The sequence below is a fragment of the Orcinus orca genome, chromosome 6, assembly GCF_937001465.1.
Source record: "Orcinus orca chromosome 6, mOrcOrc1.1, whole genome shotgun sequence".
Lineage (NCBI taxonomy): Eukaryota > Metazoa > Chordata > Mammalia > Artiodactyla > Delphinidae > Orcinus > Orcinus orca.
In genome coordinates this window covers 48732876-48758510 of record NC_064564.1, presented here as the reverse complement: position 1 = coordinate 48758510, position 25635 = coordinate 48732876, and the positions used below count along the sequence as shown (strand labels likewise).

Here is a 25635-nt window from a genome sequence, read left to right as displayed (position 1 = left end):
CATCAGAGGGAGGATGACACCAGTAAGGAAAGCCCAAGTAAATAAGAAAAGAGAGAGTTGATTCTCTCTCCTACTCCTAGTACAAGCTACACTATGCGGTTAGACAAAATAATCTAACATGTCTCACATGAAGTCAGACAAGAAATTCCAAATTATCAAGATCATAATTTTATGACTCTTGCTTTAAAGGTATACTATTTACTAAGATATTATGTAAGTGAAAAATGAGCCAGTTAGCATATTAACAAAACACTAATATATTGTTTATTTCATCCTTATTTTTATTTTCTGTTTATGATTAGGGTTTATGAATTAATGAATATAATAGCACAAGCCCCCATGTGCATATAGTTTATGACTACATGCCTAGTTTCTGATTATAAGTGGGCAATATTTTGAATAGAAAGTCCCATTTCAAAGCTAGATGTTTATAAGTAGAGAGTGAAAAGAAGGTACCTTCCCAGTTTCCAAGAAATTTAGCTGACAGACTATGGGAGGGCCTACACGCAGTTGGAAGGGGAAATGTCAGTCAAAGTGAGAAATAAAAATATACAGAGAGATTACTAATGGGTAAGAAAAGAAAACTCTGAACTCTACAAATAATGGTTCCTAAAACCTCACTAAAGATCACTGACCAAGATCTGCTTTGAATTTAACCCACAACAAGATCATCAACTCATCTCCTTATCTAATTCCTGTAAACAGAGGAAAAAAATTATTCGGGACGATTGATACCAGTTTCTTCCCAAAGTAAATTGTGATAGTGCAACCAGCACATGCCTTAAATGAAACTCAAATGCTGATTTAAAAGGCTCCTTTAAAAATGTATAAAGGCTTATTATAGAAGCAGGCACACAAGCCATTAGACTAGACCACATTTAATAAAATTAAGGCTGCTCCACAAGTAGAGAGATGAAAAAAATTTGGCTGAAAGTTTAATTCAGATACCATGTCCCAAGAACATACTTAAGGGGCTTGAATTACACTATCCATCCAAATAAACAAGGCCGGTCTTATTTTGAAAACTGTAGTCAATTAAATAAGCATATTAGATTAGCAGTGCTCATGTTAAAATAATTCTCTTTCTAATTATTCATATGGGTTGACTGAGCCATAAACCTCCCAAGCCCACTTTTAAACTTAACTCTTATTACATGGATTTTAATTTTTTTTAACCTTAAAAGATAAGGTACATTGCATAAATATTAAAAACATCCTTGGCTATTAATATTTATAACTTGTATTCGCTAATGTCTCTCAACTCCCGAGGCACTATGACAACATAAAAGCACACAGTGCAAAATTTTCTAAGTGTTCGCAGGAAGGTGACAAACTCAAGGCTGAGAGCATGAGAACACAGATACTAGAGACAAAAGATCTAGGTAATGACCTAGGCCTGAACTACAAAAGAGCAAAATACCAACAAAGCAAGCCAGTCCTTCAATTCAAGAGTCCTTCTGAGATGAAAGAAGATTCAACCTTAATTCAATAGAATAAGGAAAAAAAAATCAAGGTAATGACAGACCAGGTTCAAAGATATTAAAGAAAAGCAACCAAATACACAACAGGGTAAACTTAAAATCTAGGAATAAAGGCTCTCAATTTCTTATAACACTGAATCTAAACCAAACACCTTCACTGAGCTCAAAGACTAGTTCATAATTTATTATCTGAAGATGGATTATGAGAAATGGGGTGACGTAGACAGGAGTTAAGAATCTGAAAGTACAATAAACTTCTTCCCGATTTTCTGAAACCCAGTTTCCCTTAAAACAGACAACTCTTATTCCCTTTTTCCAAAACTTCTTTTTATAGGAGATAAGGAAAGTAAGAATCGCTAAGTTAATTACATACGGAACTAAAAGATAAAAGCACAGAATGGGCAGAAGATAATTTTTAAAATATTAAATTTGATCATCAGAACATCCTGTAAAGCTTTACCGAATTAAAAAAAAAAAAAAGCATGCAGGGAGGGGGCTAGATGATGTTGAGAGCAGATGAAATAGCTATCAACAACCTAATATTTGAGTCACCTACATGCCTTGTCATTTCAATAATCAGGCATTTTCCTGGAGATCCTATCATTTCAGCCCTCTTGCTCAATCTTTCTCAGAATTCAATCTTGATTTTAAGAGCACAGTTTTACTCAGTAACTACCATAAAACAAAAACCAGAGGTTAAATTGGGAAACACCAAAAATAACAATTTAAACTAATACAGCTTTCTACTAACATCAAACATCTTGTATTTTCACAGTATTAAAATCAACCAGTAAGTTTCAAACAACTTTCCTCTACATAATAAGCTCAAAATTCTTTTCTAGGCCCCAAAGAGCTCTGAAGTTAACTGGATAGGCTGCCTAGGAAACACCTCTAAAATTCCTTCATGCATGTCTGTGCTAAATTTGCAAAAAAATATTACTCACTTAAGATGCCACACAGGAAACCTACAGGCAGAGTTAAGAAATGACTGTGAAATTTCTTTCTCCGCAAGGGCGAGGAGCAAGCAGCCCCATGCATGTCTTCCTCCAGCCCAATCACCAACCACCACAGTCAAAAGTGGCAGTGTTCCCTTTCTACCAATGCTTTTTTAAAAACTTACAAAGTTAAAGCAGAGAGCGAAGTGAACACAAGGCTTAGTCAACTGGGTACCAAGTCATACAGTTCCAAATGGAGCCTCTGACAGTAAACCCTCTTCTCCCAAGGCAAAAGCCACCCTAAGTAGGAAATGAACATGGTGTTTATGGAAAATTTCTTTCTCATACCTCAGGTGACATAATTTTTTTTTAAAGGAGATATTTTACTAATTTTTATCTTTACTCTCTTCAGCACTCTAAAACAGCTGAATGAAAAAATGCATGTGATTTAAGCTAGAAAACATGTAACTCTTTATTAAGCTAAATTTGTGATTATATTTTTGGTAATTCACTATTCTGCTCCAGCAAGGAAATAAAATTGATATTCACTGGTGATAAAAAACAAAACAAAAAAATACTAGCATGGAGGTTACATGGCATTATGGCTGCAGTATACCATATGGCCAAAAAGGATATTAAAAATGTTACAGAAAATAAAAAATGTTTATGTCTCTGTGTTCTGTTTAACATCTAAAAGTCACCATTCTTCTCACATGCAGATTAGGGATTTTTTTAAGTGACTTAATCTGGTTGTTGCCCCAGTATTAGAATAAAATTTGAAAAATCAGAATATTTATACCCATCTATGAGACAGAATATCCTCTTTGGGCTAAAAATGCATGGTCATTCTATGGACTATAGAGAGGTTAGAAAACTACCACCCACGGGCCAAATCCAGACTGCCATCTGTTTCTCTACAGCCCAGGAGCTAAGAATGGTTTTTACATTTTTAAAGAGTTGTTTTAAAAAAAAAAAAAAGACACGCATCAGAGACCATGACCCACAAAGCCTGGAATATTTACTATCTGGGCCTTTACAGGGGTTTGCCAACCTCTAAACTGCAAGGAATAAAAACCTAAAAAGGGAAGAAGGAACTAAATTATAAAAACGTAATGTCATCACATAAGTTAGGTACCCTTAGTGGTGCACATATTATAAAACGAAGTAAATGAAAGAGCTTGACCTAAAAATTAAAACACAAGGGCTTCCCTGGTGGCGCAGTGGTTGAGAGTCTGCCTGCCGATGCAGGGGACATGGGTTTGTGCCCCGGTCCGGGAGGATCCCACATGCCTCAGAGCGGCAGGGCCCGTGAGCCATGGCCGCTGAGCCTGCGCATCCGGAGCCTGTGCTCCGCAACGGGAGAGGCCACAACAGTGAGAGGCCCACATACCGCAAAAAAAAAAAAAAAAAAGAAAAAAAAGAAACACAAGAATAAGATCTTATCAAGAAAAAAACTAAAAAGGGGAATTTGAAAGCACTGGAAACAGTTAAGAAGACCCCCAGCATTCTGTAGGTCAGGGTTTCTCAACCTCAGTACTACTGCTGTTTGGGGCCAGATAATCTGTTGCTGTTGGGGGCTATAACTGTACATGCAAGGTGATTAGCAGCATCCCTGGCCTCTCCCACTAGATGCTAGTGGCACCCCCCACTCAAGCTGTGCCCACATAAACGTCTCTAGACACTGCCAATGCCCCCAGAGGGGCAAAACTACTCCTGGTTGAGAACCACTGCTGTAGGTTATTGTCCTTTTGTCCCCACCCTGGATATTCGCAACAGACACTATTCCCCAAGTAGGTTTTCTCTGTGCCCATAAGAAAAAGAAAGAAAACAACAATAATAATAGCAAACTGGAGACCCTGTCCGTAAAAGTACTGGACAATGAACCTGAGAGTTCTGAGTTGAGTAGCTGGGCATGAGAACCAGACCAGACTTACCTAAAACGCTGTGCCTGCTGAGCTAGTGGTCCTGGATACCTTCTGTTTGGAGACTGGTACAGCTGGGAAAGGATGGCCTGATTTGTTTTTTGGCTTGGATTATTAGCAAACTTTACAGTGATTGGCTCTGTGGCACCAGGAGGTTTCTGGCCATTTAGGCCTTTGATAGCTTCTTCTGCCTCAATCCGCTTGTCAAATCGAATAAACCCTACACCCCTTGATATGCCTATGGTAGATGTGGGTAAGGATTTGGGAAAGAGGGAGTGGAAGGAGACAGGAGGGAGAGAAGAAAGGATAAATTAATTTTTCCTTCTCAAGAACATGTTTTCACCCACATATAACATCTGCCACAAAATCACATGAGGAGAAAAGTTTTACCTTGACTTAGTAGCAATTCAGTATAGCGTTACAATTTTGTATTTTTTTAAATACACGAAATGCATTAAATTAAATTAACGCATTTTAAAGTCCATTACCACATGCTACCAATAAGCCAAGAAGAAGAAGAAAGCACACAAGCATATCCACGTTTCCTTTCCCCACCTTCTTCTCTCCCTCTCATGCACTCACACTCTTTAAAAAACTCAACAGTATGCCTGACTTGTACTTTTCAAATTATGCTACTGGACAAACAGTTCAGAAATGATGGGCACAGTAGCTCTTTTTCTTGTTACAAGGAGAACAGAAACAGACATTTGTTAAAAATGCTAAAAAGCTATGCTAAAAATATATGCACAGTGGTAGAAAAATATATTTCAGCTACATTTTTAAACAATATAATTCTACTTAATCATATTATATAGGAAACCGACCCTTTAAGAAAAATGTCTGAAGAGGCTTTTCTGGTTCCCTGAAGTTCCCCCACTGTTTTTAACTGGCTGTTCTTTATTAGAGAAATAATATTATATGGAGAAAAAGAGGTGAAAGAGGAGATAGAGTTTAAAAATAAATAAGATAGAAGTAAAGCCTCAAAGCTCTCTTTCTTTGGCAGCATTTACTTCTGACTACGGAATGTCATTCCCTGGCTCCCGCTCTCCCCACCCTGAGAGACAAGAATGGGGGAAGGCAGAGGGATGGCCAAATACCTGTCCAGCTTTTGAGAAATGGTAGCAGGAAACCCAACTCATTCCATTTAATTAGCTTAACAGGCTATTTGGGGTGGCCATAGCTGGCCATCATGAGATTAGTAGTTGTAGGGAAAGACTTTCTTGGCAAGCAAATTGGTAGTAGCAGTACCAGCTTGGGACTAGCAGTGAGAAAAGCCTAGATGATTCAGAGTATGTCACTGAAGAAAAGAGTGAGAGGTTGTTAAGAAAGATAGGCTAAGAAAATGCACTAGACCATTATGATTTATAGGAACTTTAAAAAAGAATAAAGGTCTGCTTGCTTTACAATTAATACTGTGTAAGTTGAATGGCTTAGAATTTTACTCTAAGGTAGATGAGGCCTTTTTTCCATATACACGTACCTCAGACAGCCCCTATCACTTCACCCTTCCTATTTAAGCTATACCTGCTGCACATTATTACCACCTGATGGCTGAATAACAAAATTGCAGGATCTTTCATTTTAGGTAAAGTGGATAATTTCACTCTGTAAGTCTTAAGTATAAAGATGAAATGGTGAAATGACAGCAAATCTATCCTTTCAGTTATCTATTAAGAATGAATAACCCCTAGGACTTGACTATTCCATAAGGAAAGCATTAGATAAGCAACGAAATGGCCTCTATATAGGATGAGTCATCTAAACCTATGGTCCTCAAACCTGAGCATGCATCAGTATAACCCGAAGGGCTTGGTAAAATGCCCATTCTGAGAGTTTCATTCATTAGGTTTTGGGTGGAGCCCAAAGGAGGGCTCCATTTCTAAGAAGGTTCCAGGAGGATGCTGATGCTCCAGGTGCAGAATCACACATGAGAACCACTGACTAAACCAGGAGGTGGTGAGATAAATCCACCTGTGAGCCTATATACTCAGGATGGACTTGCAGTTAAGAGATGGGCTTTCTGTATCACAGGGGAAAGAAATCTACTTTTGATTCACAAGTCCTCACTGAGAATGAATGAATGAAAAAGCATGAAAAATATGAACAAAATATCAGGCCATTTTTGTTGCTCTAAACAAATATACCTAGATTGCTAGGCCTGGACTTCTATTTGACCCCATTAGCAGTCTGTGTTGTACAATACACTGTGATAGAATGTATGATAATTACAAAATGCAGCTAAGAAGAAAAGACCACATTTGTATATACCTCACTGGACTAAATTTTCTCCATACAGCAAAACCTACAGGCCATTCTCCCAAGTATGTGAATGATGGTAGATATCACTTTACTCAGAACTCAGAAGTATGGTATTCAGACTCTGTAAGAGGTAAACTAACAGCACAGAGGGGCATAACATAGGCTGCTTCTGATCAAATTCAGATCAACTAAATTGATCGTCACTTGAAGAATTAAAAACTTGGCCTAATTTTACTCTGTGGTCCGTTGTTTCTTTAAAAAGAAAAAAAATCACACATTGCAATGTACAACTATCTCCACAGGTACAATAATTATGAGAGAGAGAGAGAGAGAGATGGGAAAGGAGAGAGAAAGAGAATAGGGAGAGTGAAGGAGGGGAGAAAGAAGAAACGCACAGAAAAAAGAAAAACCTATTTTCTTAAAAAACAAAGAAACCCCACCCCCCAAAAAAAGACTACTCACAGAATCTTAATGTGACTGCTTAAGTATATGGCATTATAGGTTATTTTTCCCCCTCCTTACCATGTTTCCCTAATTTCATTATGTTTTAAAAAGAATATTGCTTTTACAATAGAAAACTATGCCAGTGCCTTATTTTTAAGATCCATAATCAAATCTATATTGCTAGTTTTTCTTTAACTCAAAGCTTTAGCAGAAGAGCTAGCTCCCTTACATACAAAATTTTTAATAAACATATTAGTCTTCTTATTTTGGTTTGGTTAAAAGTAATATAAGGGCTAAAATAAATTTTTAACATTCAAAATTTTAAACTCTTACACATGCCTATACAACAAAGCATGGACCTGAAAAATAGCCTTAACAGCAATTACCAGGGTAGATGTAGTGTAATCCGCTCCTGGAGAATTAGCTGCACTAAACTATGTTTTTCACAAAAATAAGATTGTTTATTAGTACTTTATAAGGAGGATGGGAGCTTTTTTCATGCAGCAGCTTGGAAATGAAGATTAATTTGTAGTAATTATTTGTAATAACTTACATGTAATAATTATACTTATAAATTTATTACAAGCCACAAAACAGACTCCAAATCTGCACCTTTGCGGAGGAAATGACTCAAGCTTGCTCACTACACTCCACAATCTATTCTTATCCATGCATATCTATGAACAGTCCCAGCAGAAAACTGCATTTTCTGTCCCACATATACCTTTGATGTGTTCCACAGGTAAGACTTCTGTATGGGAAGGCAGAATATTTCACCATCTGCCAGTCGGAAAGCAGAAAAGATTGTCCAGAGCAGCTGCCTACTTACCAGTGACCTGGTCAACCAGAATACGAGAAGTAATAATGCGTCCGTATTGTGAAAAAAGTTGTTCCAACTCCTTCTGTGTCATTGTTTTCGGAAGTCCACTGACGTACAAATTTGCATCTCTGATAGAAGCTGAACTTGGGCGAGCATAGGAAACCTGGAAGAGAGCAATGAAACGTATATGCACACTCAGTGACCTCCCTTCCCAAACTCAAAAACTGCCTCAAGTTAGTTAGCAGCTTCTGCATTAGAAGTACACAACAAACACTGAAGTGCAAGCAAGTCCAGAGTGAACTGTTTCATTTCTGGAGAAATTCTCGACAAATGAGAAACGCCATTCCCTTGCATGGAGAGAAGACAGTATTTACCCCTAGCTTTGTAAGTGTTCAAAACAGACCAATGGTGCACATAGCAGAGTACTACTCATGGTAATAAGTTATCCTTGAGGGGGGAAATCCCCCTAAACTAGGGATTTAGGCTCAATCAGAAGACCAAGCTTAAAGATTCTAAATTCACCTGACACATCTGTGTGAACTGTTTTTGCACTTCTCCCATCTCGGGGGTTGGGGGTGATGGTACAAAGTTTCTGAAGAATTTATTATAAGTACTTCCTTTTGATTTATTCGAAAATAGCTATCGTCCTTAAATTGCAAGAAGTTGAAGCATGAATGAACTGTACCTCCCGTTATCCTTTGCCTACTGTCTTCTTGTCCACAAATCTCTTTAATCTTGATTTTCAAAAGGTCTTAAGTCTGTCTATTGGTTTATTGACTTTACCTGCCATTTTAGGTACCCTTTCAAAAAGCTTCCCATCTTTGAGATATAGTGTCCAAATTTCTACCAGGATGGAAGACACAACAAGTCCATGTGTATTTATCATCAACACTCTTTACATGAACTCCAGGAGGAAAGGAGCTGTATCTGTCTCTCTTATCACTGTATCTTAGCACATCACACGTGCTAGAATATCTGCTGAGTAAAGCCAGGATAGTACCCCATTGATCCCGTAGGTCCACAACAGTTTGCAAGGCACACGGCATTCAAGGAGAGTTCATCACGTCATCTAGATCTTGCCCAAACTGTGACCAATAGCTCTGTGCCTATAACCTATCTCTGCCAATTTTAAGTTAGCGCTGAGTCTCATGTGCTATTTTGACCTCATTTCCTTTAGTTTAACTGTAAGCTCTTCCGGACTGACTACTAGGACAGGACCTTCACAGTATACCCCATCTGCCAGACCATTCATAAAAATGGCCAATGAGTCTACTCCTGGGCTTGATTTGGTGGAGTACCATGACAAGATAACTTCTGCCTGTTCATTGTAGCCATTAGTATCCACCTTTAATCTGGCTCACTGCTTACTGCAAAACAAAATAAAAAAATACCGTTTCAAGTTAAATAGTTTTTGATATTTGGTATGAAACACCAAATATTTTCTCCATGATTTCAATTATGTCCACAGTTCTCTGTGTTATCACTATTTTTTTCTTTCCAGAAAAAAGGACAGGTTTTATAAAGGTCTTGCTCTCTTTCACCCCAATCCCCATAGTGTTAACATTTAATACTCTTACCCTTTATTCAACAAGTTTGCTCAATCACAAGTGAAACTATACCTGCTGTTCCAAAAGCTGTATTTGGAAGTCACATTAGCACTGTCTTATACTACAGACACAGGTAATTTGGAATAGTGGTGGAGAAAAGATAGATAACTATTCACATACTACTCCTTTTTTCTTTATGCCTAAATACTTAAGAACAATGAAGATTGGGGAACTTAAATATAAGTGAAAATTAAGAAATGAAAGAAATTTCCAAGTGCTCAAAATAATTCAAATGGAGTCTAATCTTGGGACTGCTAAAAACTGATAAAAACAAAGCAAATTAACTATATGTGCATTCAGTGATGTGAATACACGAACATCCAATTTCTTTTCTAAAATACAATCCTTCATTACCTGGGTAAGCTAAAAATCCCACCACTCAGACACTCTTAGAATCTAGGACTCTAAGGCTTTATTTCAGTGGCAGGGAGCTCTCACCAAGTCAGCTGTTAGTCTGCTCCAGATTGTGTGACTGAAGTGTTCCCCTTATAAAGAGCCACTTCCCATGGGCAACAGAATAGGCACCTACACATGCTCAGAGTTAGGAGGTTTACTTCCAATGACAGATGAAGCAGGCAGCCTCAACACAAGCTCAAGCAAAGGTGACACCTCTCTAACCAATATGCCTGGGCTCAAAACCAGGTTTAATTCATTAAGGGCTCTTGAATTTGAACAAATTTTACCTTCTTTGTATGGTTAATAGGAATAATAAAATAATCTCTAATCCACCTAAACTGCTATTAGCACAGAGCCTAAAAACCTAGGTGACTACACTATATTTACCTCTACATGCATCTGAGAATGTAGGTAAAGACCTCAACCATTACAGTTGAGAGTAACCTGAGTCCCTTATTGTGTTCCAGAATAATTTACTCACGCAGTGACATTCACTGCTTTGTGCATTTCAGAGGAGTGTGGGTGGAGTGTTTTAAAAGTTATCCTAAAATATATTTAGGAAAACGGGTTTATATTTAGTGCTTATGTAAAAGCTTTGAAAACATACTTGGGTCAGTTATGTTATCTGCATTTTTTTTTTTTCTTTCAGTGTCTGGTCTTCAGTTCACATTGCTTCTTTAATTCCCAACCTGTATTGACTGTATTTTCTTATTTTCTGTATTCTCGATGCTCTGGCATTTGTGGCCTTGATCCTGGAGAGACTGCCCCTCCCAGGAATAGCTAATTCTAGAGATAGTAAATGACTCCCCCGTGAGGTACCTCTGATACACAAACCAGTCAATCCAGAGACCACACCCCCAACTCCTTTATCAAATCCTCACATCAAGCCAATATTCCTCCTGCTCTAAATCAGCTTAGGGCCAGGTAACTTACAATCAGGGACCACCCCTATAGACCAGAGCCCTCCAAAACTACTCAAACTACCCAACGCCAAACCTACTCAGTGTACCTGTCCTGCCTTGTCCTTAGCTTTCCACTAGGACCCAGCAAAAGCTCTGGGCCATGCTCTGCCCTCTCCCCTCTGCCTCCTAGCCATCCCTGGGTGCTTGCCCATGTGGACTTGCATGGAACGTTGTGCCTCCTGTTTCTAGAGATCTGTTAAGTATAAACTTCTTCCTTCATAACAATCATTTATGTGTCTGTATGTAAGGTAAGACACCTGATTAAAACAAATCCCAGGTACATTTTTAGAACACAGCTACATTAAAAGGGCTCCAAGAACCAATAACAAACCTTCTCAAAATATTGTTTTTCAGTAACTTTGTCAAAGAACTGGTTCCTATCACCACAGGCAGACTGGGTGATTGATTGTATAGAAGCTCATGGTGGTAACAATATTTCCATTTAACTTACACTTAGGGGCTTATGGGACTTCATCATTTGCAAAGCATTTTCAGATACAGTATTTTGTTTGTGCCTTACCACAACCCTGTGAGGGCACACATTAGTATTTTATAGCTGAGGAAACAGATATAGACAAGGTAAGTAAAATTCCTAAGGTTATACACAAGTGTTGAACTCTGGCTTAAAATTCTGATCTTCTGAACCCATGTCCTTGTCTCCTTTGTCCGGTTTTCATGCCACAATACCACATTACAGTAACTAGCTCATCAGTGCACTTGTTCTGAGAGTTTGAAAAATTAAATTAATCTTGATTGTTTCTTAAACACACACACACAGTGAAACTGAGGAGGACAGACAGTAGAATAGGATGGCACCAAAAATTACGGTTAAGTCAAGTTATTTTATTTTCCCATTAATATTTTTTAAAGCAACTTTTCCCAAGAAACGATGAGTGGCCACTAATTGCAATTAACTGGAAAAACTACACATCATAGTAAGAATTCTGAAATTAGTTTTATTACTTTCTAAGTTTTAGAATTCCATTAAATGAGCATCGTACCACCACTCCCCCTTGCCCACTTCTAGGAAATAAAGATGAAGGAAGGGCAACTTCTCCCAGATCAATGAGCTATGTCTCCCCTCTATACGTTTATTGTTTCTTGGAATTAAAGCAGCCCCCCCCTCCCCTCTCTATCAAGGATATCACTGTCAGCAACATCCTCCCTTCCAGGAAACGGAAAGTATTTCTTCCTCTTCTTCTACCTCAAAGGATTATAAATAGAAAACATACTTAGACCAAAGTAGGCAGAAGACTTGCAATAGGATATGGACTTGTATTTTACTTTGGAGATTCAAATCAGTTTCCAGACCAAATTTTCTATCTGGCAATTATCAGCAATTCTTGACTCTGATTTTTCTGTGGGTCTGGAGCTCAAACTGGTGCCTGGCTTTAATACTTACCTAGAGAACTACTCTTGGGCTACCTGAAACCTCAAAGTGTTAAGTCTATCTTTGTGGTTCTTCAAGACTAAAATAAAACCCTATGGAGAAGACCCAAGACATGGTCTTGTTTTATGGCAACTTCTTTAGTAGAAATACTTCGATAAAATTGAGTTATTTGTAGTGAGGTGGATGGACCCAGGGTTTGTCATACAGAGTGAAGTAAGTCAGAAAGAGAAGAACAAATACTGTATGCTAACACATATATATGGAATCTAAAAAAAAATAAATGGTTCTGATGAACCTAGGGGCTGGACAGGAATAAAGACCCAGACGTAGAGAATGGACTTGAAGACATAGGGAGGGGGAAGGGTAAGCTGTGACAAAGTGAGAGAGTGGCATGGACATATATACACTACCAAATGTAAAATAGATAGCTAGTAGGAAGCAGCCGCATAGCACAGGGAGATCAGCTCGATGCTTTGTGACCACCTAGAGGGGTGGGATAGGGAGGGTGGGAGGGAGACACAAGAGGGAGGGGATATGGGGATATGTCTACATATAGCTGATTCACTTTGTTATACAGCAGAGACTAACAGATCATTGTAAAGCAATTACACCCCAATAAAGATGTTTAAAAAAAAAAAAAAGAAATACTTTGATACAATGAACCTCCAGCATATGTTCCAGTGGGGTCAAAATAGCTTCTTCTTTCACCAAGTGAGAACTGTTCTCCAATCTACATTCACCGGATTAATAGATAGATTTGGATTTTACATTTTCACTGCCATTTAAACAGGTAAATATTTAATGCCTGAGGAGCAAGGTTATGAAATATCAAAACTACTAAGTGAAGGATCTAATTTAAGAGGCAGCCAGAGAGTCTTCAATTTAAATATTTAAAGATGATACAGAAAGTACAACACTGAATACCAATCTACTCCAAAGATAGCAATTTAAAACTCAGGTTTATTCTGGAATTCCTCACAACCCTACAAGTGATATAATAAACAAAGACAAGCAGTGCTGAGATTACTTGAAGGGAAAAGGATGGGAGACAATCGGAAGTACCAGACAAATAAATGCTCTAGCCAATGGCTTCTCAAACTGTCTTCACAAATGAGATCAGACTGGACAAAACAGAGATAAAAACAGAGTTATCAAAGTAATTAGGTCTTGAAAATGGAATAGTTTGAGACACAGTATGTTCCTTGCAATTAAAACCTCATTTCTTCATCAGCAACTAAAACTAATTATACATTAAACATTCAAGGACAAGTAACACATATACTAAGAATGGGCTATCAAAACACAAGTTAATCAAAATACACAGAACTAAAAGAAATGAAAATATCTTATGGAAAGAATTGGTACTTTATTACATGTACATAGTAAAGTTTAAAATCCCTGCACATCACTTTATCAGCAGTCCATCTAAATGCTTTTGTCCAAAAATACAACTGCTCTCAATTCTCTCTGCTTCATCAATGATCAGTGACAGTGAACATTAATACCAACAGATTAAAGTGATAAGGACTATAAATGAACAAAGCAATCTCTTCTTTATTAAACTAAGGACATCTGAAAAATCTCCCACTGGCAAGATCACCATTGAACAACTTCTATCACTTGTCAATTACTGACCCAGGACTACAAACATTAAACCTGAAAATTAGATACTTGCCACTTCAGACTTTTTTTTTGAAAAGCTCCATTCAATCTCTTCAGCTGAAAGAAGTAGACAAGGTCATAGTTATGCCTATTTAAACTGAGAGTTAATTGCTGCTCATATCAAAAAACGGAGTCTTGATGGGACTAAGGAAAATGATACTATCGCTAAATAAAAATTAGCTCCAGCTCTGGCAGGCAGTAGCAAAGGTCTTGTGAAAGCATCAAGGCTTTACAGGCAGGGAGCTATATTGGACCCTCCAAGAGAGCTCAGAAACACACAGAAAGATGTGACCTCTAACCACAATTCAGGCCACAGACCTCAAAACCCACCAAAAGGAAGCAATGTCCTTTGATCTACTTCTAAACGCAAAACCCTACCAGGAACAGGTCTCAAACACACACCAAGACATACACATATCCGTCCAAGACTAGGTTTTGCACAGGACAAGCATGTTTCACAGAGGGCTGCAAATGAGTAGACTTGAGAGAACAAAGCATACAGAAGTAAGTCCATAAGAAATTAAAGATTCCCTCTAGCAAAGGTGCTGGAGATAAAAGGAATAATCATACCTAACAGGAAGACTTAGTAAAGGTACTGTAGATTAGAGCAGTTGCCTTTAAGAGGTATTCCAAGAATACAGAATACTGCATCCATGGAAAACACACACGGAACCTCAAATTTTACTGAGACTGGGTTGGTTGAATGCTTTCAGTCTATATAAAGATTGTCTTGATTCAAATGAGAAGTTCACAGATACCACAAAATACATTTGACTGGGTTATTCTGTGCTTAAAATCTCTCAGGGACTCCCTAATGCTTTAAGATTAATTTCAAGTTTCTTAGTCCATTACACTCAGGGTATTGACTAGCTTCTCTATATAAACACATACAACCTTCAGTAGTTTCCCAAAGCTTCCTGCTCTCACTTCCCTGTGTTAGTGTAAGCTGCTCTTTCCAGTCATCTAAATTTTCGTCACTTCAGACTCTGCTTGGGCATCACCTAGTTTCTAAAGTCAACTCTCATCCATCCTCTCCACTCTAGTCTGAGCTGGGTACCCCTTACCTGTGCCCACACTGCATTGTATGCCTTGTTCTCTTAAACACTGAAGAAACGAAGATGTACTCATCTGTTACTGTGTCTTGTGACTGGCTTAACTGCTTGAAATATGAAACCTTGTCTTTATCCTCTTTGTTCACCCTAGTACCTACCAAACATATATTGTAATGAGGATGATTTATCATCACACACTTATTGAGGAGACTTTATTTTTGAAATCTTGTCTAGAAAGTTAGGAGAGGCCACAATCTGCTAATATACCAAAAATCCTATGTGATGGTACTTTCTGAATATACTTGACTGTAGATTCCACTGAACATTAAAAAAAAAAACTGAAGTCTCATTTTGTAAACTGGGGATTCAAATCTCAAGAGGCAATAAAACCTTAAACACAGTTATATGTTGCAGGGGTGGGGGGTGTCGTAATTTTGGAGCAAAAATACAGATATCATTTAGTCCAAACTCTTTGTATTTAGAAAAAAAGGGAAACTTCATACTTGTCCAAAGACACAGAGCAAAAGAGTTGGGTGTAGAATACCAGAGTCTTGACTCTTTGTCAAGGGGTTTTTCATTACACCACTGGCTGCAACACACAGTCTGAAACGATGCAAATTTCTAGAGAAATGATCAGACATTTATAAGGATATACTAGAAAAGATATGCGAGAAGGAAAGAACCTTAATTTTGCCAAATGTTTTCTTATACATAAGGAAATCTGAAATACATCAAATGAGTCTTTCCCTTAGGACAGTTACTGTATTTCTCCTACTAGTAGTGCCTGAGAATTATTTAGGAGATTTATGAGATATTTGAGAAAAATCTAATAGGGGTGAGGGGAGTTGAAGAGAAAAAAATAAATCAAACTAAGAATCCTGAGACTGGAACTTCCCTAGCAGTCCAGTGGTTAAGAATCCGCACTTCCACAGCAGGGGGCGTGGATTCGATCCCTGGTCAGGGAACTAAGATCTCATGCAGTGCACTTCGTGGCCAAAAAAAGAATCCTGAGGCTAACACGCTGTACCTTCTTTTTTTAAAAGAATCACGTATCATTTAAGATAAAGGGAAAACAGCAACTGGATGTTTTACACCAGAGGGACTTTCCCAGTTTCACATCATTTCCAAGTTTTAGTGCAACATCATTAAATAAAATTCAAGGCAGGTGATTCTTATATCCAACTTAAAGGTGAAGCTAAGAATAAGTGATCATATATGACACTGTTAAAAACAATACTAGGGCTTCCCTGGTGGCGCAGTGGTTGGGCGTCCGCTTGCTGATGCAGGGGACACGGGTTCGTGCCCCGGTCCGGGAAAATCCCATATGCCGCGGAGCGGCTGGGCCCGTGAGCCATGGCCGCTGAGCCTGCGCGTCCGGAGCCTGTGCCCCGCAACGGGAGAGGCCACAACAGTGAGAGGCCCGCGTACCGCAAAAAAAAAAAAAAAAAACTAAAACTACTAAAGAGCCATAGGAAAACAAAAGTATGCTGGTTGTGAAATCTGTATGACACAACTAATCATAAACGGAGGACTTGACAGATTAGATTTCCCTTTTCACACATCTTAAACACCCTCTGAAAAATTACCTTAAGCAGAGTTTATTAAATGTTACCCAAAACAGTTTCATCCATGTGCATCAATTAAATGAGGGTCCAAATAGGTTGTCATGACAGGCATCTTTATTTTTTATTGAACTATCATAGTTGGCAGGTATCTGTCCTTTTATTGTTGCTTCTGCTTTGGCTGTAGTACACAGTTGGTTCAGCAAGGACTCTCATGCTGGTAAAAGCAAACAGGAAGTCCATGGTAAAGATATTCTTGAAATGCAACTTGGAGAGGCCACAAATATCTTCCAAATTCCTCAAGATCTTTGCACGCAAAGAATTTACCAAAAAATAAAACACAAGTAGAACGATGGTAGTGGATATGACATCTGAATGCAGTGTGTGGTTAAATCATATCCACTACTGCAGTGGTGGTGGATTAGTCATTCCAAGGTCTAAGCAGGAATCCGTCAATTAAAGTGTTCCGTATTCCATTTCCAATCCCATACCTTCACTTAGCTCATTAAAATTTTAGAAAGTGATTTCAGTAAAGTGGCATGGAAAAAAAAAAATAGATGGGAGTTTCAGCTGTAACCACCAAAGAATCCATTCCTGCTTTGTCTATATTAAGTTGTTTTCAATAGTGGTTAAGAAAGCAGATTCCCTTACTTTTAATATCTAAAGTGAGAAATGAGCCTCTTTCTTTGGCCACATAATCTTTAGAAACGTCAAGTAACATGAATAATGAATAGGCTGGAATTGAGGCAAACACGAGTTAGTTTAGTACTAGGTCAAAAAACTTACGGCAAAAGAGAATGCACTATTACTGGTGAAATTCGGGCCACAAGAGATCATATTTTGAACTAGTGGCCTGAAACTGGTGCTTGCGCTAGAACTCTCCAAAGTTACAAGGGAGTAAGATCATAGGGCACGGAGTCTCACAGAACTAAGTTCAGGTCTTGGCTTTGTCACCAGTTATATAACTTGGGAATAATTTCCTTAGGTCCTTTGAAGCGGGTATTTCTTTATTTGTAATTTGATGTTAATGATAGTCCTTACCTCACAGTGACTTTACAATGATTAAACAGAATGATAAAACTAAGAGCATAGAGCTGGAGAACAATAATAATGTTTTCATCATAATATAATGATTTCACATATATAAAATTATGTAACAATACAGATGATGATAGCTCCTAGTATTTATTAAGTGCTTACCATGTGCCAGGTACTGTCCTGGGTATGTTACATTTATTAATTCAATTGATCCTCATAACCAGGGTATTAATTGGTTATTATTATCAGAGGCCCCAATTTATGGAAGAAAAAAACTCAAATATTACCAGTATCTCTGAGGTTTGGCACAAGGAAGATGTATGTACTTTAACAGAAAAACAGTTCAAAGATTAAGTAAAGCTTCTTCCAAATCTATTGCAGTTATTATCAAAACTCTCATTACAATAAAATTTGTAATTACAATATTACAAAACAAGTATTTTTTAAGAGAAGAGCAGATGAGTAGGTTGGAAAGCCTGAGCCTGGCTGAAACAAAGCATGATGGAAAGACCATCCTACTGTCATACACAGGGTCAACATCCAATATCTTTTTTTTTTGGCTGCACCGTGCCGCTTGTGGGATCTTAGTTCCCCAACCGGAGGGATCGAACCCAGGCCCTCGGCAGTAAAAGTGTGGAGTCCTAACCACTGGACTGCCAGGGAATTCCCATCTAGCATCTTTAAATGGGCTGATAAGAAAAGCCAACAATTTCTCCAAAGAAACTGCCACATATCAAATCCTCCTACTTCTTCACTCCCTCTCAGAGGTCTCTTAGAGCTTAATGTGAAATGCAGAATGAGAAACAGGATACTTTTTTGGTAGACAGTAGTAGACACAATAAATGGACTTCATGAAATAGAGCCTAACATCAAGTTAGATTAGGGTTACATGAATGTTTCTGAATATGGGATGGTTACAAGAGTCACCAAGAAACCAGGGCCTAATGACTCAATGTGAATTCACACTATGAAAAAACACTAAGAATCCTACACTAGCAGGGAGAATTGTAAATTTTTCATTTTAGACACTTTCACTAAATATACTCTGAGGACGTTAGAGAGATTTAGAGAAGGGAAATTTCAGTACTTAGGACTCAATACCCAGATGTGCTTGGGCTTCTCCAACACTAGCAGAGCAGCAGACTGCCTCAGAGCCTCCCTGCTGCCCCCAAGTAACTGGGAGCACTGCAATTCACTTACAACGCTTTTACAGTATTAGGCTTTAAGCTCCTAAAGGGTTGAAACTTATTCTTATACATACAGTCATCCCTCAGTATCCAAAGAGCCCCTGTGGGTACCAAAATCCACAGATGCTCAAGGTCCTCATATAGAACAGTGTAGTACAACAAAGAGAGTCAGCCCTCCATATCTGCAGATGTGAACCCGAGGGCTGCCTATATGTGTGTATGTATGGATAGCCCCATCTACCAAGTAAGCACTCCAATACCTGCTGAGTGAATCTATTCCACGGCCTCCTGCAGGGGCTATTTCTAAAGTACCTCTCAGACAAGATGACTAGAAGGTGTGATGCTTGTCCAAACAATCTGGCTTTTTGTGCTTCACTGGAAACAATACAAGTTAAATTGGCTTATAGAAAAATAGCCGTACTCACCCAATTCTTAGAAAGCTATTCTGCAGTAAAAGCTCTTAAGGGTTCTTTCAAGATTCTGAAACTTCATCAGACGCAATCTCCAACAAAAACCTTACTATCAGGATACCTGTCACAACTTTACCCCCCAAAATAAAGTTAAAATATAATTTATGTAATATTTGAGCATCTAGCGTGTCTAAGGCACTGTCAACAGATTAAATAGCTGAGTTACAAAGTTAAACCTAAAGAAGGGACTACACGCTACATGTGATATAAGTAAACTGGAGCTGTTTAGAATAAAAGCTAATTAGGTTTTTTTTTTACTGGTTGGTAACGTGTGGAAAAAGAAAAAGGTTCTCAACAGGCCAATTTTGGTAGGTTACACATTCTAGGACTTTCACATACTCCATCTAAGGTTTGAGAGAGAAAGAATATACGGAAGAGACACAGATGATAGACAACAACACAGGCTCATGTGCATTATGTAGAAAATCTCACGTAAAAAAATAACAGCTAAATCTTCATTTATTGTAGAAAAGAAAAAAAAAGCCAGTAGGTCCCTTATACACCCATCATTTGCCCGTATCTTCACTGAATCCTAACACCTAACAGGAAGCCACAGTTTCACTTTTAATTTCACTTAAATTGTGAATTTTCCCATCTTTGAGTACATAGAGCAGGTCTCCCACTCTTTCTTGTGAACAATAAATAGAAACTTCCTCATTCAGAAATTACAGACAAAAGCATAAGTTTTCTATGACGTGCTCTGAAGATGAAGATGCCTGCCCTCAGAGAGCAGACCACCGAATAGGAGAGAAAGGTAACGTGCAGCGAAAAATAAGTGCTTTGTTGGCCAAATAAAACTTGGTAAGTAATGATGGTGGTATAAGGCAGTATAGGCAGGGATGACCCAAGCAAGGCAGGAGGTAAGAGTCAGACTTGCATCTTCAAGAGTAAAGAACCCAGATGTGACAGGATAAAAATTTCTATAGGACAGTGACAACACTGGAATAGTAATGGTAGAGCCCTAAACGTCAAGGTGAAGCTTTTATAAGCAGGGGAGTAACAGGTTACAGAAATGTATATGCGTTTGTCATATACATATACAATACTGAGATAGTTTTTCCATCATAAGCTAGGTGAGGAGAATAGTCAAAAATCAGTGTGGCGGGCTTCCCTGGTGGCGCAGTGGTTGAGAGTCCGCCTGCCAATGCAGGGGACACGGGTTCGTGCCCCGGTCCGGGAAGATCCCACATGCCGTGGAGTAGCTGGGCCCGTGAGCCATGGCCACTGAGCCTGCGCTCCGCAACGGGAGAGGCCACAACAGTGAGAGGCCCGCAAAAAAAAAAGAAAAAAAAAAAAAGGGCTTCCCTGGTGGCGCAGTGGTTGGGAGTCCGCCTGCCGATGCAGGGGACGCGGTTCGTGCCCCGGTCCGGGAGGATCCCGCATGCCGCGGAGCGGCTGGGCCCGTGAGCCATGGCCGCTGGGCCTGCGCGTCCGGAGCCTGTGCTCCGCAACGGGAGAGGCCACAGCAGTGGGAGGCCCGCGTACCGAAAAAACAAAAAACAAAAAACCAAAAAAAAAAAATCAGTGTGGCAATTAAAAAAAAAGTTAATTTGAATACCATCTACAATAAGTTTCTTTTTGTTCTATAACTAGAAGAAAAAAACTGCTTCACTGTAATGTTACCTCAGATATCTGAGTCTTCTCTGACCTACTTATACATACTGTAATGAAATTATAATGATCCTATCTCTGTGTGTACACTAAATACTCCACAGAGAAATTTCTTCTTGGTACCATCTGTAAATATCTTAAGAGTCTCAAAGGTCACAGTGGATCTTTTCAAAACAAGGCAGATATGTGTCTATGAACAAATGAATTAATCTGCCCCAAATTCATTCCTATAGTTCCTCTTATAAATTAGGTCTCCACTTAAAAAGGATAAATGTAAAATATGGGGCTAGGATGGATCAAATTTTTCTACCAATCATTTTTGTAGAAGGTTATTACTTGATAGAACAAGCACACTTACAGTTTTTAGATGCAAGTGTCCTCCAAAAAAGTACATGTCACATAAAGGCCTCTGTGTCTTTGGATGAGACATTCCTTCATGTGCAATATCTTTCTTCTTTCTCTCCCTGATAAATCCTATTTTGTAAAACCCTATCATCTCTGAAACCATTACAGAGGCCTCTCAACAGCTGGTGACATATCCTTTTCCATTGCACTCTGCATTCACTTACCGTACATCCAAATAATGGTCACATAAAGCAAGTGCTGTCTCCCCTGCTACACAATGACATCAAGGACAAGACTACATCTTGTCACATTTTAGCACTGTTCCAACATTTAGCAAAGCTGGCTGGTACATACTAACCACTCAAAATGCCTCCAGAATTAATTAATTACTCATAGGTGTTCCCTATCCAAGACTGTATAACCATGACTGTACAGTCTTACAATAATTTGCAATTAATTATTTTTTAATATTATGATTGATATCTTTGCCTTTAGGGTGGGGGAGAAGCAGGGGGGAAAAGCACATGTATAATGAACATAATAACTTTTAAAGCACATGACCTTCCCTACAAACTTGGAGACTGACCCACTGGTCTTGTTATAGTTCCATATAATGTAATAAGGCTGTAATAGGATGAGACTCTTTTACTAAACCTTTAATGTATGTTAAAAAATTATTCCTCAAACTTCTGAAGGAAATTTTCTAACGATCTTCCTCTTTTAAACAAAGGAGAAGATAGTTTATTTCAACAATCCCCCTTCAAACACCTGTTAGAAATATAAACAGTCTGCAATCCATACCTGTATTACAAGTATACTACAATAGCCAAGATTTATTATTGTTTTAGGGCTTGTTTTGACCCATTTGTCAGGGATCTGGTGTGTGTGTGTGTATGCACTTATACTCTCAAAAAAAAAAAAATTAGGAAACCAAAATCTCTTTCAAGGGTAGACTGTCTTTGGTAAATAAGACTTGATCATCATAAGCTATACATCGATTAAAAAAAAAAAAAGAGGCAGTAACAGAAAACATTTTGGATTAGCTATGGCATTTCTTACCTCTCAAATAGGCCTAGATGGAGATTTGCGTAACAGATACGTGTGTGTGTGTGTGTATAAAACATACAGTAAAAGGATAATAGAAATGTTATTAAAAGCCTTCCCCAGAGCCAAAGAAAGTTTTACCTACATATATTTTGTAGACCTGACCTAAGTTATACAACTATGAAAAATGTGTTCAATAGATAATTTAAAAGGAATAACCCCTGAAATATTACTGAATGTTTTATAACTTCAAACCTACCAAGATATTTTTCTCTCAACATGATTAGACATTAGAGAATAATCATGGGGAAAGCTTTTTTAAATGAGCTGATTTGCGGGACTAATAGTCTCATTCAAAGACAATCTCTGATTCTCCAAATATCTATTAGACACCTGAGCTATATATTCCCCCAAACAGCTTTAACAGAAAGTAATTACTGTACTCCTAAAGCCTTTTGTATGACAGTTGTGAAGATTTTACGAGAGAGGGTTTTTAAGGAAAACACCAACAACCTTAACTGTACACAAAGAAGAGACTGTATATCATTCATTGCCATTCACAGAACTCCTCCAGAAATGTAAAGAGGGGAAGCAAGGAGGAGATAACCACCTTTACCTTTGTTGCAAGACAAAGTGTTCCCCTGCTTCAGATGACCTCACTTTACCTTGAGAATCCAGTTCTACGGTATTTAATTACACTGTTGGGAGCACAGAATGGTCTGGCACCATGCCCTTTCCCTGGGTCTCACTGATTGATAGCATCAATAACATTCACTGGCTGTAATTAAAACCGCCAAATAGTATCCCCTTTGCCACTTGGCAGATCAATGTTCTTTAATACTCAAAGAACAAAGTACAAAGGTGAGAGAGGTGTTTTTAGCCCTCACCTTCACAGTTCATTTGACTTTGTGCTTCAGAGTAGTTTGCAGACAATGCATATTTCACAATTCCCCCAAGAACACTGGTTAATGAAGAAGAACACTAAGGAAAACCCTGCAAGTTGGTGACAAGTACTTATTAACCCATTTTTGCAAATCTGAGCAGAACAGAGACATACTAAGCCTTTGGGCAACAGTATGCACACACTACTTTCCCACAGCTTTGGGACAAAATACAGTTTATAGGTCAAAAGGTTTATACATTAAGGTAGCACACAGTAAATTTTTTTTCTTTAAATATTTTCAACATGCTATGTGTAAGAGTCCTTTATGATAAGAGCAAATTCCCATTTATTCAGACCCTGACTAGAAAGTTCAAGTATCCAGATACTAGGGAGGGTGGGTCAGGAGTGTTGCTAGAAGTTTATAAAAATGAGACAAACTTTTATTGTATTGTAAAAGCAACCTCTATAATCTAAGGATTCACAACCATCTTGGATCATAAAATTCAAGTCCTAAACTCTATACTATGAAATACCCATTGTAAATGAATGAGCCCCAGAAGAACCATGCGGCAAATTCTCCACTCTCAGAATCAAACATTAAATGATGTTTACGTACTTGTAACGCTAGAAGTATTTAATGACATTCAAATGCTCTGAAAATGAGCACGTGCATCTGTGTATGAGAGACAGAGAGAATGAATGTGTGTGAGAGAAAGGGTAAGTATGACATTATATTCATTAAAATTACACCTGTTAATCACAAGCGTTCCAGATAGCTTATGAGAGGACCCACAAATGAAAATCTTACTTACATGTATCAACAGATTTGTTTTGAAACAAGCACCAGAGACCTATCCAAGTGTAAACTATTAAGGTCCACTAAACAATGGTTCTCAGGTCAGGCCACCACCTGCTAAGAATCACCTGTGGTGCTTGTTAAACTACAATTTCCTTGGCCTCACTCTGTAGATAATCATATTCAGTAAGTCTTGACTAGGGTCCAGAAATCTGCATTTTATCAACCAGACCACTCCAGTGATTTTGATGAACATTAAAGTTTTAGCAGTCTCTTATGTTGAGGGATTTTAAATAGGTAAAAGTCTCAAATTCTGGGGCGTGTTTGGGTTTCCTGGAGAGCTCATAAAAATTACAGATGTCAAGCCCTTCTCTTCACCATCCACCAGTGTTGGTTTCTGAATAACACAAACTCCCAGGTAGCTTGAAATTATATGTGACTATAAATCACCAACAAATACAAAAATGCAAAAGTAAAACAAAGCCCATAAAACCCATCCAAAGGTATTTCTAAGAACCGGACCTGCTGCAAGCGGCTCAGCTGGGTTGGGGAGCCCATCAGTATAGCCAGTCTCGAAAAGGCTGCTGTGCTTGATTCTATGAGGTCAGAGCCTCTCTCAATGGCTCTGGAATCTTTCTAGGAAGGTGAACAGGGTCGTTTGGGTTGTCAGAAGTGGTCAAATTTCTAAAGAGTCATTTAACAAAATTTGTGGAAACTAAAGCATTTTCTGAATTATAAGTTTCCAGGGCCATGCAGGCACTCTGCTTGCCCTTCCTTCGGCTCACCTGTGGGTCATTTCAAGACTCATTAGCAAGCCCAGAACCTATGCAGGAAGGATTAAACTTCTCATTCCCCTGGGAGGAGGTAACCTGGTACTAATGACCCAAAAGAAAGCCTATTAGCATGATTTATTTTTTTCAAAATCTACTTCTCTATAACACAAGGTAACTAGAGCCATTTTAAAAATATCCAACAAAACTGAACCAAAGAATTAAACATTGTGACTACTTTCTTCAGAGTAAAAGTAGCTTTTTAATTCCTCCCCAACTAGACTTCTAAAATACCACTTTAATATAGAAAATGCAGACTGAAAAACAAGGGAATATTCTTGATATTCTGTCTCTGAAAACAACAGGTCAACACAAGTATTTTCTACGTCTAGATGTCAAGTCAACCGTTTCACCGGAACTATGTAACCTGGGACCATCTCTACCATTTTATAAATGAGCGAATTAGGCCAACAGAGCAAGAGCAGAACACGAACCCAGGACTTGTGACTCCACGTCCTGATGCAGCATTCCAAGGAGTTCTTCAAAGGTGGGGTGGGGTGGGGTGGGAGGGACAGGGGTAAGTAACCGATTTCCTGTATTGTTTTCAAAATATAGCCGCCTCTCTTGCTTGCTCATAAACAGCATGCCAAGAAACTTCCCGAAGCAAAAGCTCCACCAGGAATTCTGATGTAGTACTTATGGCTGAGAACTGATGCTAAAGGCAATTACAGGAAAACCTGGCAGAGGTGGGAGTGAAAGAAAATGGACTACACATGCTTTTGTAAAGAGCCCACACAAATTTAAAGAGAGACAAATGCACTTTTCTGTGATTTTTAAACTAGCATCTAGGACTCAAAAGGAACCTACCAGAAAAACATTCTTGAAGAATGAGTGGTCTCCTATAAAACAGAGATTCAAAAAGTTACTATAATGCTTCTTTTACTGTCCATTACCATTGAAATACTTAAATCGATGTTAACTCACCTATCTGCTAAATAG

General features: G+C 38.4%; 1 protein-coding gene across 13 annotated transcripts in view; it reads right to left on the bottom strand.

Moving 5' to 3' along the window:
• The window catches only part of ELAVL2 (ELAV like RNA binding protein 2), a 135898-nt gene that overhangs the window by 6417 nt on the left and 103846 nt on the right, over positions 1–25635 (bottom strand). For all 13 annotated transcript variants that reach the window (XM_033437736.2, XM_033437734.2, XM_033437739.2 and 10 more), the window contains 2 exons: positions 7871–8024; positions 4351–4576 (listed from right to left, as the gene is read on the bottom strand). In XM_033437736.2, the coding sequence (XP_033293627.1) occupies positions 4351–4576; positions 7871–8024 (380 nt within the window). The remainder of the gene's footprint in view (positions 1–4350; positions 4577–7870; positions 8025–25635) is intronic.